This window comes from Coenobita brevimanus, chromosome 69 (genome assembly GCF_032717465.1).
Source record: "Coenobita brevimanus isolate Jiangsu-jjx chromosome 69, ASM3271746v2, whole genome shotgun sequence".
NCBI classification, from domain to species: Eukaryota; Metazoa; Arthropoda; class Malacostraca; order Decapoda; family Coenobitidae; genus Coenobita; species Coenobita brevimanus.
Genome location: NC_137022.1, coordinates 31,104,415 through 31,119,181, shown reverse-complemented (window position 1 = coordinate 31,119,181; position 14,767 = coordinate 31,104,415). Strand labels below are relative to the sequence as shown.

The following is a 14,767-nucleotide window of genomic DNA, read 5'->3' as shown; positions in this document are numbered from 1 at the left end:
AAATTAATGGCTTGGATATGTTTAAATCTTCAAAAAAACTGAGGTGATGTTATCTTTAAAATATTGCATAATCTATAGCACAGCTCATTGCGGCATGTTAAAACTCAAGAAGTTGCTCCCGCTATCTTGGCTTTGGTTAAGGAGAAAATCTGCTTCGAAATTATGCAAAAAATTAACTAAAACTGATGTTACGGATGTTACGGCAAAGTTCTAACCCTTCACCATACGACCTCTACTACCGGTAGCCTATTACGGGCCTAATAAAACGTATTAAATCCTAAGTTTTTCCGATCCTGCTGGTGCTTGGCAGAAGAGGCAAGATGTTGGCATAGGGTTCGTCTGGGCACCTGTTGCTGCTGCCAACCACTGGAGTCCCACTTTGCGGAGTCCACATTTTTTCCTGGGCTACTCATATTCCTTCATCACCCTCTGGTCAAAACGTTGTGTACTGTATATCGGTAACACTCACAGAACTGTTATTCCTCACTGTACTATGTCTTACAACACTAATAATATTATCTGGAGACTTTTCTGTTTATTTAGTATGGACATACCCAAAAGGACGAGTTACAAAACTGGTCGAGGCCCCCTCCGTCCGTCATTACGCTCACTACACTGATACCGGACGACCAACAACTGCACTGAGCCTGGGAGACTGACTGGCTGGCTGGTGCCTGGTTGTCTGGGGGTGATCTCCTCGGCTTGCTATACTTGCTAGTATATACGCTAAAGTGTCACTGTGTACCCAAATAAAATCCGGAAAAATTGCTAAAATCTTTACACTTCTGCTGAGACTGTGTAAAGTAATTTTACAAATTAAACAAATATCCTTAATACGTGCTCTAAAAAGAAAAAGAAATAATCGATCTAATGTTGCTAAATATAAAAAAATAAAAAGAGAAGCTCCTGAAAACGTTAAAATCTCTAGACTGTCAATGAAAGCTAGCCAAAAATTCCTAGGCTGCCTGTACTGTAGATTTCTTGTCGCAAGGCATGAACATACCACTAAATATATTAAATACCTATATCTAGCACAAAAACGCTTTACTTGGCATCACTGTAACTTTTCTCGCCCATAGTTACTCATAATTTAGTCAAAAAATAGCCCAGAATTTGGTCCTTACAGTGGAGTCTGTCTACTTCTTCTCTTGCGGTCCATTTTGTCAATGTTCTAATAATCTGCTATGAACCTGTTTATCCTCTTTAATGTTAATAGAATTGGAATAAGCAATGTCATCACTATTATCATCATCCTGCATCGTTTTTCCCATCTTCGAGTGGGATGATGAGGGAGGCTCCAGCAAACAAAGAAAAGGCAAGCATATGGAACAGCATCGCTACCGTGCACTGGCCCATGATCCTCTCGTGATTCCCTCATGTCTGAGAGCATTGTTTCGTGTCAAAATTCTTCAACGGGGGGGGGGGCGTTATCGGCTGTGGGATGCAGAGCTATGCTGGATCAAGCTCCAAAGTATATGGGTGGATGGATGGATGTGTGTGTGTGTGTGTGTGTGTGTGTGTGAGAGAGAGAGAGAGAGAGAGAGAGAGAGAGAGAAGCAAATATTTTGTTTTAAAATCGCGTCTGGCTCGGAAGTTTGCAATGCATGTGTTCTGTTGACACTCGATAAGTGAGAGTGTTTTGGAACCTCAGAATGAGTCTCTTTTGCCAATATTGAGTTAATATCTTCAGGAGGAGGATGTAGTTTTCTCGGCATCATCAACTCAGATTAGGCGAAGCTACGGGTGGCCTGATGAATCCTGGACCCCCCTCCGCCCCTGTCAATCTCTTGGACCCCCCTGCCACCCCCATTTTAAATTTCATGTTATTCAGTGTGTGGACAATGCGTATCAATGTCTCCACAATAAATAGGGCTTAACCACTTTGGCCTCTTCATTCCCATCAATCCAAACCTGGCTACGCCTACGTACGTATACTCCATGCTCACCACACCACTACCTTTTATGTTATTGATCTGAGGGTGGACTTCCAGTAGTGAGAGGATAATGTTAAAAGTTATATCAAACTTCTGTTTCGAACATCTAGCTTAGTCTGGATAAAATCGTTCGATGTTGTCAAGAATGAAATAACCAGGGGCACTGAGAGTGTGAATCACATGCGCCCACCAACCGGTCAAAGGGCCCAAGATCTGACTATGCATTATGGCCTTAACCTTAACTTGACTCTGAAAATCGAATTACTTTAGTCTTGCCTAACCCTTAAACCTTCCACCAACTCTGGTTCAAATTAGATTTTTAAAAATGGAAGGAGGTGGCAAGAATACCAGAGGTACAAAGGTCTCTCAAACAAGAGAGCTACTGAAACGAGTAGTAACTAAAATTTCTTGCTAAGGCCAGGTTTTAAAACACTCCAGTCCTGCATTTTTTTCAGCTTCCTTTTGTGAGTTCTGCCCAGTTAATACAAGTTGTAATGGCTATCTATCAGTCTATGGGCAGACGCCTCTCGCAAGAGGTGGCCACAGACAAACTGCCTCCATGTCGTCGCGTCCTCTGCAGTTTCGTTGTCCTCCCCCCAACTTACACCCCCCTCTCTCATATATCTCTACTCCATCCCTTCATTTCATCCTCGGCCTCTCCCTCCCTCTTCCCCCCTCCACCTCACTCACATACACTCTCTTCGTCAGTCTTTCACCCTCCATCCTCTCCACATGGCCAAACCACCTCGGTGTGTTCCTCATAACGCTTCCTATCACATCCACATCCACACCACAACGCTTCTTTATATCCTCATTTGTCAGCTTGTCTCTCCATGTGACTCCACAGGCTCTGTCTGATAGATAATTATGAAGGTACGTGCCTAGATTTAAATTTAAGAGGTGATATCAGGATTCTGGAGTCTTGAATGTGGCCGATTTCACTAGGCATACAGTTGATTGGTGTGCCCTTTATCACATTCTTTCCATTTCTCTGCTTTCTGGGTCCTATTTAATCCCACCTGCACGTGAGAAAAAGAGACAGAATGATGATTATAACGTTGATATTCGTGATGATGATGACGATGGAACAGTTCGTCATAGAAGTCAAGGAAAAAAAAAATCCCCAAAGAAACATCATTGCTTTAAAAATAGACCAAAGCCACATCCCGCAGCTCAAATTTTCTGGCGACTCATTTTCAAACGTACTCAAGTGGCCTAGTTTGTGGAAAAGTCTGCTTATATTCATACTTTATCCTGCAGTGAGAAAAGCCTCCAAAGCAGCATCATTGTCGTGAAAATGGCCACAAAATCTGTAACCCACAGCTTCTTAAAAATTTCTTCAGTTCATGAAGCTAAAATTTTCCAGCTTGCATAGTTTGTCCTAGACGCCAGGAAAATGCCAGAATGTATCATCATAGCTTTCAAAATGATCATCAAACCCGCATACCCCAGCTCCTCGTCCTCAATCAGTTTCCCACAAATGTAGCCCAATAACCTAATAGTAGCCAAATTCAAAGGAATAAACGGACCTTGGTAATACTGCCTTTATTGTCTCAATGTTTATATATAGCCAAATGTTTACACGATCCAACCTTGCCCTAGAAATATTGATGCTGTATTTGCTTCCAGTGTGCAGTACTCGGTTTGCGCAGAATGAGGCACTTTGGAAATAATAATAATGGTTCGACAGACGTTCGGGATTATATTATATTCCGTGCAAATTCTTTATAGTATGTGGAGAAAAAAGATTATTATTAAAGAATTTACAGCAAATCAGAGAACCAGAGTTAGGATATCAGTGTGAATTAACGAGAATAATTTGAAGGCAGTAAACAAGAAATAGGAAGGAGGTGCCGTTGTAAAGGTATTGCCTCCGGCAATGGTAATCAAGGCAACGCATTGAGGTTCCCATACTACATATTATAAAAAGGACCTGAATAATGTACTTTGAAGAACTGGGATGGGGTAGAAGCTACAGTGAATTGCAGTGAAACAGAGAGTTGAGTGAAGTGCTGTGAGATGCTCAGTAATTCCAGATCCAAAAGGAGAGTGTGCGACGAGAATTACCGAATCGGCCGGAGCTTACTGAATCGGCAATGTTAATTGGAAAACGTGAAAATTTTTATCACTATGTAAGTTCACAAACATCTAATTATCTGAAATCCATCAAAATTTTGTGTTTACCTATTCAAGAATCAGAGCGAGAACTTGCTAAAGTATGCAGAAGTTTTTCGCCTTCAGCTCAACAATTCGCCCCAACTGACTTCTGTTTTGCATGAATATTGATTCAAAATGCTAATACGTTTATTTGCACTTTATATCAATATTTATACAAAAATATGTCAAGGCGTGTTAACGATCTGAAGGGGAAATACACGCTAACTTTAGCACATTTTCGTCCTAATCCTGATATTTTTTATTAATAGTTAAAAATTAAGCGTTATTTTTTGACCGGATTTCAGATTATTAGGCGTGTATGAACCTATTATGGTGATGAAAATTATAATACTAAAAGTACCGATTAGTAAATGACAGTCGATTCGGAAATTCGTGGCACTAGGCGGGAAAATAGTGTCCCGTATGGCACAGGAAAGACAAAGTTCATCCACATCCCTCAGAATAGACATAACATTATACGAAAACAGCTCGTGCTACCGGTAAGGGAACATAATTTTAATTGTGGAGGTTATGCTACATCAGCGTAAGGTAAACAGCCTTTATGATTAAGCTAGTATGATAATTCAGTAACTGCTCAAGTTTCATCCAAAATCAGAATTATATATCTACAGTACAGTAGAATTCCACCTGATGGCGTGTTTTTATCTCTTGTAGTTTGTAATTCGTTTCGCGCTTGTTCTCCTGATACGCTAAGGTAAGGCATTTATTGAAGTTTTATAGCAGCCTTATATATCCGGTATTCTTTTTCCCTTGTTTCTCCAGTTAACTGTTTTAAATGATGGAAAATGTTTATCTGGCTGTCAGGAGACTCATATTCAGTTGGTAATATTTTACTTTCATATTCGCTGATTACATGGTGCCCAGTGTAATTTTCTAGTGCTGCTCTATGTCTTGACTTCGGAATTTCATCTAACTAAATAACACTGAGATTAATACCCTCATTGCTGAATTTTAGCAGTTCTAAAGACTCTTATATAAGCATTCGTCGCAAATGCGTTTCTTCGTAATAAGGAGAGATGGGGAGAGGGAGTCTCTATACTATCTCCGTTTTTAATTCATCAAACCTAACCTAATTTAATTTAGTCTGGAGGTAGATTCGATAATGGACTGAGAACCTAATTTAATTTAGTCTAGACGTATATTCGATAACGGACGGAGCTACGATCTACTTAGTAGGCCTACTAAAAAGTGCATTTGTGATTGGAGACGGAGAGGAGGCTGAGTTGACGTCCCACCACTCTGCACCCACACCTGAATCCACCACCATCACTACAAAGCCAGGTGAGAGAGAGAGAGAGAGAGAGAGAGAGAGAGAGAGAGAGAGAGAGAGATGCATCTAAGATTTTTTTTGACTGGGGGGCAGTAATATTATGAACGAGGGGCTTCCATGCTGCTGGAGGGGGATGGCCTCATGATGGCACTGATATGAGTGGTTCCATTGCCTAATTACAAAAGCGTCCTTGAACTTCCTCCGCAACTCCCAAAATATGATGGTGGGTTGCAGGTTAATTTCAGCCTAGAGGTCACTGAGTTCGCATTCAGTTGAGCTCAGTGCCTCACCAACAGCAAAGGCCTCCACAACTGGGAGGAAGTTGAGGGACAATTGCATGACAGGACAGGATAGCCATGCAATGATATCAGTGACACCACGTGAAGGATATCACTTTCCAGCACTGATCCCTTAATTCTGAAAATTTTTTTGGACTTAACTTCAAATCAGTAGTAGTAGTAGTGGTAGTGGTAACAATGGGGGTAGTGGTGGTAGTGGTAGTAGTAGTAGCAGCCCCAGGTTCATCTGAAGCGTGTTCCTAGCGGACTGCTGGCTGAATTTGCCCTCGTCATGCTAGCCACCACCCTCCTTTCAGGGGTGGGGTTGGGCTTGAGGGGCATTGTGTATCTGGCCTGTGGGGCTACTGGGTTATGTCGGTGCCACCACATGAAGGCACCCATCATCAGCACTTTTCCACGGTAAACTGTAAAACGCTTTCCTATTTCACCCAGCTTTCAGCACCAGTTGTAATGTGATGATGATGATGATGATGTGATGTGATGTTTTTGGAATGCATCCTTGACACAATAAAAACTCAAAGCATTTTTCAATATTTTCCACGGGATATTTTACTATCTTCTCTCCTCCATTATTAATTTATGAGATATATATTTTTTCTTTTTTTAACTCAGCCTATCTTTATTTGGGAATAGAGGTCAGAATGTTGATTTAATATTATTATTGTTATTAATTATTATTATTATTATTATTATTATTATTATTATTATTATTATTATTACTATTACTACTACTACTACTACTACCACTGCTACTACTATTTACTTAAGGTGAGTGAATGCGTGGGTGACCAATTTCATCGGGCAACAGTTAATTAGTTTTCTCTCTATTGCATTTTCTCTCTCTAGACCTTACCTCATCCCATCCTTACGTGGAAAAAAAAAAAAAACAGGATGAGTATGATAATGCTGGGAATTGTTTTAACCTTGTGTTGGAGAGCATTAGCAGAAGCACCTTGAGATGCTTTGGCCGTGCGGAGAAAGGAGAATAAAGGATTGACCAGTAGAGCGCATGTGAGTGAGGTGAAAGGGGAAACCAAAGATGAGATGTAGGGATGGGATGGAGGTGTTTGAGTGAGGACGTGTGAGTTGGAGAGAGGGCAGCCAGATGGCAGAGGACAGTGACATGGGGGCGCTTTGTTTGTAATAACCCCATCCAAGATTAAGGTATCTGATACTGCATAGGTAGATAGATGGATGGATAACCAAGCAGTGTTGTGAATGTTGTGGTTGGATAATAGCATTCACATTCACTAACAAAGGGCCATTCTTTGTTAAATAGATTCGCCTGATAGTAGCATTTGGAGAGGGTGGAGGATAGCTGAGTGAGGAGGGTGGGAGATGTAAACGTTGAGAGTAGAGGGATAGAACTGTAATATAAGAAAGATCTGTCACAGGGTTGACTAACTAGACAGGCTGCTCGAGACTGAACAGCGTGGAAAGCAGCCATAAAATGACCAAGACCAATGCCTGCAAGCGCGTTGGAGCCTTTACTAACGGCTGATATGATGCGTAGAGTTGCGAGAGACAGGCTGGGATGAGGTCGTAGAATGTTACCTCAGAAATAAGAGACTGAACAGAGAGGATACTAGTCTTAGATTTGGCAGCGAAAGAGACTGAAAGACAGGGTGCTAGAGAGTGTGCAACGGAGGAGACTGTATAAAGAAGGTGCTAGAGATCGAGCAGCGTGGCGAAACAACACTGGGTAACCAAGGCCGACACATGCAAGTCTATTTAAGCCTTTATAAAAGAAGTAAAACCAATGAACAAAGAGTGAAGGCGTTCATGTTTCAAATGAGCCTTGGGCCAGAGCAGTAGCGGTGGAATTCTTACTTATAATCTGACAGCATAACTTGTCATTATTTTTTTACATTAGTGTGTGTGTGTGTGTGTGTGTGTGTGTGTGTGTGTGTGTGTGTGTGTGTGTAGTTACAAAAGCACTGTTATCACTTGCTTTTATCAAGGTGTGGTTGATGCAACTTGCAGTGATATGCAGCTCTTTGTTATAGTATCTGTATATGCATTTATGGTCACCACAGTCATACACTGTATACGGTAGTTGGTTTTCGGCTGACGGAACTGGGCCACTGCCACAACGCTGATGCTAAGGTGTGATTGCCTGAAATTAAGTAGCCCTTAGTTAGGGGCTGGGAATGAGTGTCTATTAGCCACTATTATCTGTTTTCACCTGATGGCAATGGGCCACTCCCACAGCTTGAAGACTAAGTCAGGGGTGCATGATATAATTTATAGTTTTCACATGACAGGATCTGGCCATTTCCACCAGATGCATACTAAGTTGTAGTTCAGTTAAATTAAATGAGCTATTATGGGTTAGGAATGAATCTCCTTGGTTAGTAGTCAAATCGACTGTCCACTCTGACTACACTTAGCCATCAGCAGAGCTGAAAAGGATTAGGAATATTCATTAGGTTACAACAAACACACTGTAGTTTTTTGCCGTAACTTGACCCTGAGTTTCGTCCTTTGTAACTTACGTCACATTAGCCTACTCACTGGCAGAAAAAGACTGTGTTGAGGAGCTGCATCCTCCCCATACCACCTCTTCATCACTGTCGTATTGTTACCACATTGTTACTCAGAACTCAGGATGGAAAGATGACAGTTTAGAACTAAGTAAAAATCAAACAAACAAACAAACAATACTGGTACCATGAACTCAACGTACACAGACGATTTTATTCAGCTCATAGTGGGTCACAGGAGCCTGAGTTAACAGGTCAACCACACTCTGTTGCCACCTTCTTAACAAAACCTTGAGCCACAGATAGGCTAAATCCCACTTGAGGCGCTCTAAATAACTACAGGAGAGAGAGAGAGAGAGAGAGAGAGAGAGAGAGAGAGAGAGAGAGAGAGAGAGAGATGGTACGGGGAGGGAAGGTCAGGGAATAACTGGGATTGGTGGAATGCTGAAAATTGGATAATATGAAGGCAGATAGTTGGGCTGGGGAGAGAGAGAGAGAGAGAGAGAGAGAGGGGGGGGGAGAGAGAGAGAGAGAGAGAGTCTTCTTCACTCTCTTTCCATCTGTCACTCCACCTCTTTCTTTCACTTCCTTTTTTTTTTTTTTAATGTAAGGAAGAAGAGACCTAAGGCTAGAAAGACTGCAAGATTGTTCCCACGAAGCGAAGAGAGAGAGAGAGAAATTAGTTCTAGATTTTAAAAGACTGGAGGTCATAGCCAGTGGGATATTCAGGCAGAGGAAAACAGTTCCAGAGTGAGTCGTAAAAACTCTCTCTCCCTCTCTCTCTCTCTCTCTCTCTCTCTCTCTCTCTCTCTCTCTCTCTCTCTCTCAGGAAAGACTTCCATGGCTCCATCTGTAGTAAAATGTGAGACCGACTTGAAGTGTATGTGAGTAAGGGGGTGAGGGAGGGGGCGACTGTGGAGAAGGTGTAGGGATTCACTGGAGAGGTACCATGTGAACATTTTCGGGTGTGAGTTGGTGAAAGTGCAGCGTGATGGGAGAGGACAGAGTGATATGGAGGCGATTTATCTGTGGCCACACCACCTGGGATTAAAGGCGTGTGGGTATAGGTAGATAGATAGATAGCTACTGTAGATAGATAGGTAGGTAGATAACAGAAAGATAGGTAGCACTAGGGTCAGAGATAGATATAGTTGTACAGTGTAATTATAGTGACAAATACTCATTAGTGAGTGATAAATAGGGAGAGGTAGTGATGGATAGATATAGCTAAATGTTGGTAGTATTCTGCGTGGCTTTGAAGACTTCGTAAACCTTCCATTTAGCGATTTATTCTGCATGTTACCCCTCAGTATCCTTATACATTAGGATAGTAGGTAACGTGTAATATGAAAAATAAATCGCTAAGGAAGAGGTGCTACAGTGCAAGGGAATTTTAACGTAATATGCAAAATAAAATTGTTATGGAAGAGGTGCTACAATGCAGGGAGTTTTAACGTGTAATGGTGCAAAATAAATAGCTTAGGAAGAGCTGCTGCGATGCAAGGGAATTTTAACTTGTAATGTTGGGCGCTCACCAACCACACACTCGATGTAGTGTTGTTCTCGGGTGTCTGCCCTTTCCTCTCCTCCAGCGTTCTTTCCTTCCATCCTCTTCTGTCTTTCTTTCCTTCATTCTTTCCACGTCCTTCTGCTTACGGGTGACTACATTCCTTCTTCTATCTTTCATTCCTTCATTCTTTCCTCTTCCCTCAGCCTGTAGGTGACACTACACTGGGTGACAAGCCAAATGGTTTCCTGTACACCAGGAAACCATATACTACGTTGGGTGGTAACCATATAACCAAATTTTGGCCCCTGGTGGTTTAATGTGTAATTACGGCCCTCCAATCGGATTGAGCCGGTGAAGGTTTATATCCAAGGGGTGGTTGGGGTTTATTATTCTCGTAATGCCACACAGGGGTGAGTGAGGCTGGTCACTCTCACCTTAAATGTCAGGACCAACTTGCCTAGTCCTGGGCTCCCACGCTCCTCATGGGGCAATGTAGAATTGGATGATGATGATGATGATGATGATGAATGTTGCAAAATAAATCGCTAAGGAAGAGGTGCTACGATTTTTCCCACTTAAAACACGACCCGTAGGTAGAGAGAGTGATAGATTTTGAGACAGTTGAGTAGGGCAGTAAAGGTTTAATATGAAAAAAAAAAAAAAATCGCTAAAGGAAAGGTATTACGAAGCTTCCAATTTAGAAAACGTCAGAGAGAGAGAGAGAGAGAGAGAGAGAGAGAGAGAGAGTGTCGAGTCATGATGAAGAGTACCTTTGTGCAGTATGTGTAACCATTACAGTGCAGGCCAAAACAAGAATAGGTATATACAGGCATAGCATACTAAGTGAGCAGGAAAAGTTATCAGTATTATGCAACCGAGTATGATCAGCATGACAGTGTAATAAGGACAAGTGTTAAGTGGAGAGGAAGAAGCTCATTGACTGTTATTGCTTAAGAGAATAAAATTACTTGGGTGAATAAACATACACACGTCTCCTGTTGAGTGAGTATTAAGAAGTGTTGATTGACCACCATTTTATAACCTAGTGCAATACGTATCATCATTATAATAAGTGGACAGAAGCAAGCGTTGTCATCTTTGTAACAGTAGAACAAAGCAACGTGGGTGGATCTATATACACACATAGCCTGTTAAATTAGCCGGGAGAAGTGCCGTTCACTATTATATAACAGTATAGTAGGCATCATCATAGATAATAAGTGGCCAGGAGCAAGTGCCGTCAGTATTACCGCTTAGCAGAGCCGCCAGAGCACTGTGGTATTGACGTGGACGTAATTGAAAAGGATCGGAGACGTTCTTTGAGATGGTTTGGCCATGTGGAGAGGCTGGAGAATGTTGGTCTGGCTAGGAGAGTGTATGTGAACAGGGTAGAGGGAGAGAGGAGAGACCAAGGATGAGATGGAAGGATGGAGTGGAGATATATGAGAGTCGGGGGATGGTGACTTGTAGAGAAAGTAGCCAAGTGTCTGTATTTCCTACATCCAATGACCTCATCTTTTAAACGCAGTGTGTCCGGGTATCGGGAAACTAACGGATGTTGGATTTGACTCACCGTTATTTGCGTTTTCTCGGAACAATCTTTCAGGCTCATGGTCTTTGGTTCCTTTTTCATGCATAATAAAGAAAAATGGCAGAGGACAGGGCGACAGAGAGGAGATTTGTCTGTGGACACCCCATACAGGATTAATTCAACATAATTAACCCAAGTTAACTCAAGGAATCCCCTTATAGAGGTTGACCATGATAAAGCTGATAGATGAATATAGCTGATAGATAAAGCTGGGATATAAGCCAAATTCTAAAACCAGATGACCATTTCCTAAAAAAAAAAACTTGGGAAAAACGAGATTGAAGATGTGCAGTAAAACTTGTATTTATGTGTTTGGTTAATTACCAATCTTGTAGACGTATTTACCTTATTGTGCACACCTGACAGGGTTGCTGGCAGCTGTACTAAGCTTAATGGTAATATAACACACACACACACACACACACACACACACACACACACACACACACACACACACACACACACACACACACACACACACACACCACTCAATTCTTTGCCTAGTTTCTCTGTATTATTTTACCTGTAACTTACACACACACACACACACACACACACACACACACACACACACACACATACACACCTACCTAAGTCTTTCGATTCATAGCTCACTCTCTCTCTCTCTCTCTCTCTCTCTCTCTCTCTCTCTCTCTCTCTCTCTCTTCAGTCCTAATGGCTGTGTTAATCTTCTCTTTTCCTCCCCTTCAGCCTTCTGTCCAAAGCAAACCAACTAATAAGTTGATTTGATAGATAAAAATTAATTTACCATTAGTGGGGATGAGTAGCAAGATATTACGAGAGAGAGAGAGAGAGAGAGAGAGAGAGAGAGAGAGAGAGAGTTTCACCACCTTGCACAGACACCTTTGTCTTACTCATCACCCTGCTTACTCATTTTAACACCTGGGCTCCTGTGACTCAAACAGATGGAGTTAGAATTGACTGCCAGAGTTGTACCGACCATGAGACGGTTAATGGTATCAGTCTTAGCACACTCCCAGCCGAATATTACGGTATAGTGTGTGTGTGTGTGTGTGTGTGTGTGTGTGTGTGTGTGTGTGTGTGTGTGTGTGTGTGTGTGTGTGAGTAAGTTACCGATAAAATAGTACAGAGAAACTAGACAAAGAAGTGAGTGATGTTCGTGTGTGTGTGTGTGTGTGTGTGTGTGTGTGTGTGTGTGTGTGAGTTACTGATATAACAGTACAGAGAAACTTGACAAAGAAATGAGAGATTGTGTGTGTGTGTGTGTGTGTGTGTGTGTGTGTGAGAGAGAGAGACAGACAGACAGACAGACAGACAGACAGAGAGAAGGGTATGAGTAATGTAGTAATTAGTGCTGAATCATTTTTGGTGGTACAAGAGAGAGAGAGAGAGAGAGAGAGAGAGAGAGAGAGAGAAGGGTATGAGTAATGTAGTAATTAGTGCTCAATCATTTTTGCATGGTACAATAGAGAGAGAGAGAGAGAGAGAGAGAGAGAGAGTTTGTGTTAGCGTGACTTTTTGGCATCGTCATGACAACTGACCAAATATCCATTATGACTGATTAGATACGTGTGTGTGTGTGTGTGTGTGTGTGTGTGTGTGTGTGTGTGTGTGTGTGGGTGTGGGTGTCTGTGTGTGTGTAATGTCAGCGTGAGTGTGTGTGTGTGTGTGTGTGTGTGTGTGTGTGTGTGTGTGTGTGTGTGTGTGTGTAATGTCAGCGTGAGTTTGCCAAAATACCATAGATTCCCCATTCCACCACTGTACCATAATACCACACTTCGCTTCACCATACAATACCACAATACCTTACTTCAAAACTATTATATCACACAACACCTTTGCCAAGAATACCACACCACACCATATCACACCACACCATTTTCGCCACATCACACTACATGTACCACACCACACCACACCATTGCAACACACCACACTACCAGACGACACCACACCATACCACATCATTTTCAGCACATCACGCCATTTCTATACCGGTGCATACCAAGCCACACACCACACCACGGTTTTACCACGACACAACGCCACACGCTGTAACCACACACCTCAGTGTTTCATCATACTTGGACACCAGACCAGCGCCTTACACCATAGATATACCACACCACACCGTACCACGCACCACACCACACCGTATCCAGCACATCGGACCAGATACACCAGACCACACCACACCACGCCACACCACACCACACAACACCATTTCAACCATATCTCACCACAGCTCACCACGCACAAGCGTCATGCCATAATATCCTGTATGAAATTATGTCCAGTGACTTTACTATCGTTGTGTGTGTGTGTGTGTGTGTGTGTGTGTGTGTGTGTGTGTGTGTGTGTGTGTGTGTGTGAGAGAGAGAGAGAGAGAGAGGGGGGGGGGTAATATACGATGTCAAGAGATGGTGTTGCAGCACGTGGTGGAATCAGAAACACTTGAGGATTGACCAGCGTGTTATTATCTCTCTCTCTCTCTCTCTCTCTCTCTCTCTCTCTCTCTCTCTCTCTAAGACATCCGCTTTCACTCTCCATCTGGCCAGTCATTTCCTGAGTTAGTTTTTTTGCTGTTGTGGAATATAGATACCGTAGATAGATAGAAAGATAGACAGATTCATAGATAAGGAGAGAGAGAGAGAGAGAGAGAGAGAGAGAAATGCAAGGTAGAGTGAGATGGCATTTTCCTAACCTTCCTTCCTCACCTTCCATGCACCCTCTCTCTCTCTCTCTCTCTCTCTCTCTCTCTCTCTCTCTCTCTCTCTCTCTGAAGTGGCGTAACTTCCTCCCAGGTAATGTAACCAAATAAGATCATAGATATTTTGTAACTTGACGTCTATTGAACAGTGGGTGACATAGAAGGCTTCTGAACACCTCTTCTGTAGGGATTTATTTTGCATATTGAATTATTTCAGGTAGAATAAATAGCTAAGGGAAAGATTTTACGAATTTTCATAGACAATCACAATAGTTTTTGCAGGAAATTTTCATGATATTTGATGCCTCGATTTGTATGAGAGAGAGAGAGAGAGAGAGAGATTCAGTGACGTACCCTCTCGTCTATGCTTGGATACTTTCATCCCACCCTGTATATTGAAACCTGCTCAACTTTTGTCGCACCCTGCGTAGTTACGTCATGGTAGTGGATAGATTAGTGATGGATCAGTGAGTCATGCTGAAGGTCACCTCTGGAATAGACGAGACTAACTGAGGATCCCCGGCTTTGTACAGGAATACGTATGAGTCTGGTGGAAATGCAATAACACATCCAGTATGCTGTGGGTTTTATTGGTTAAGCTTATATGTCTACTTAGTTTGGTTAAGTTGGGTTTGGTTAGATTTCGTTCGGTTAGGTTGAACGTTGGGGGTGTACTGGGGCAACCATATATAAACCTTTTATTACAGTGTAGGTTAGGTGGACTCTTTTTTATTTTTTTTTTAATAATCAGGGACAAAAGTTGTCTTATTATTCCACTATATTAGCATCACAATTGGTTCAAGTCTCTTA

The 14,767-nt window shown here is 42.1% G+C and overlaps 1 protein-coding gene across 3 annotated transcripts in view; it reads right to left on the bottom strand.

The window, feature by feature from the left end:
- MRP (Multidrug-Resistance like Protein 1) overlaps positions 1–605 on the bottom strand; it is a 78,924-nt gene extending 78,319 nt beyond the window's left edge. For all 3 annotated transcript variants that reach the window (XM_080277250.1, XM_080277252.1, XM_080277251.1), the window contains exon 1: positions 555–605. In XM_080277250.1, coding sequence (XP_080133376.1) covers positions 555–602 — 48 coding nt within the window. In that variant the 5' untranslated portion in view covers positions 603–605. The remainder of the gene's footprint in view (positions 1–554) is intronic.
- Positions 606–14,767: the final 14,162 nt, after the last annotated feature.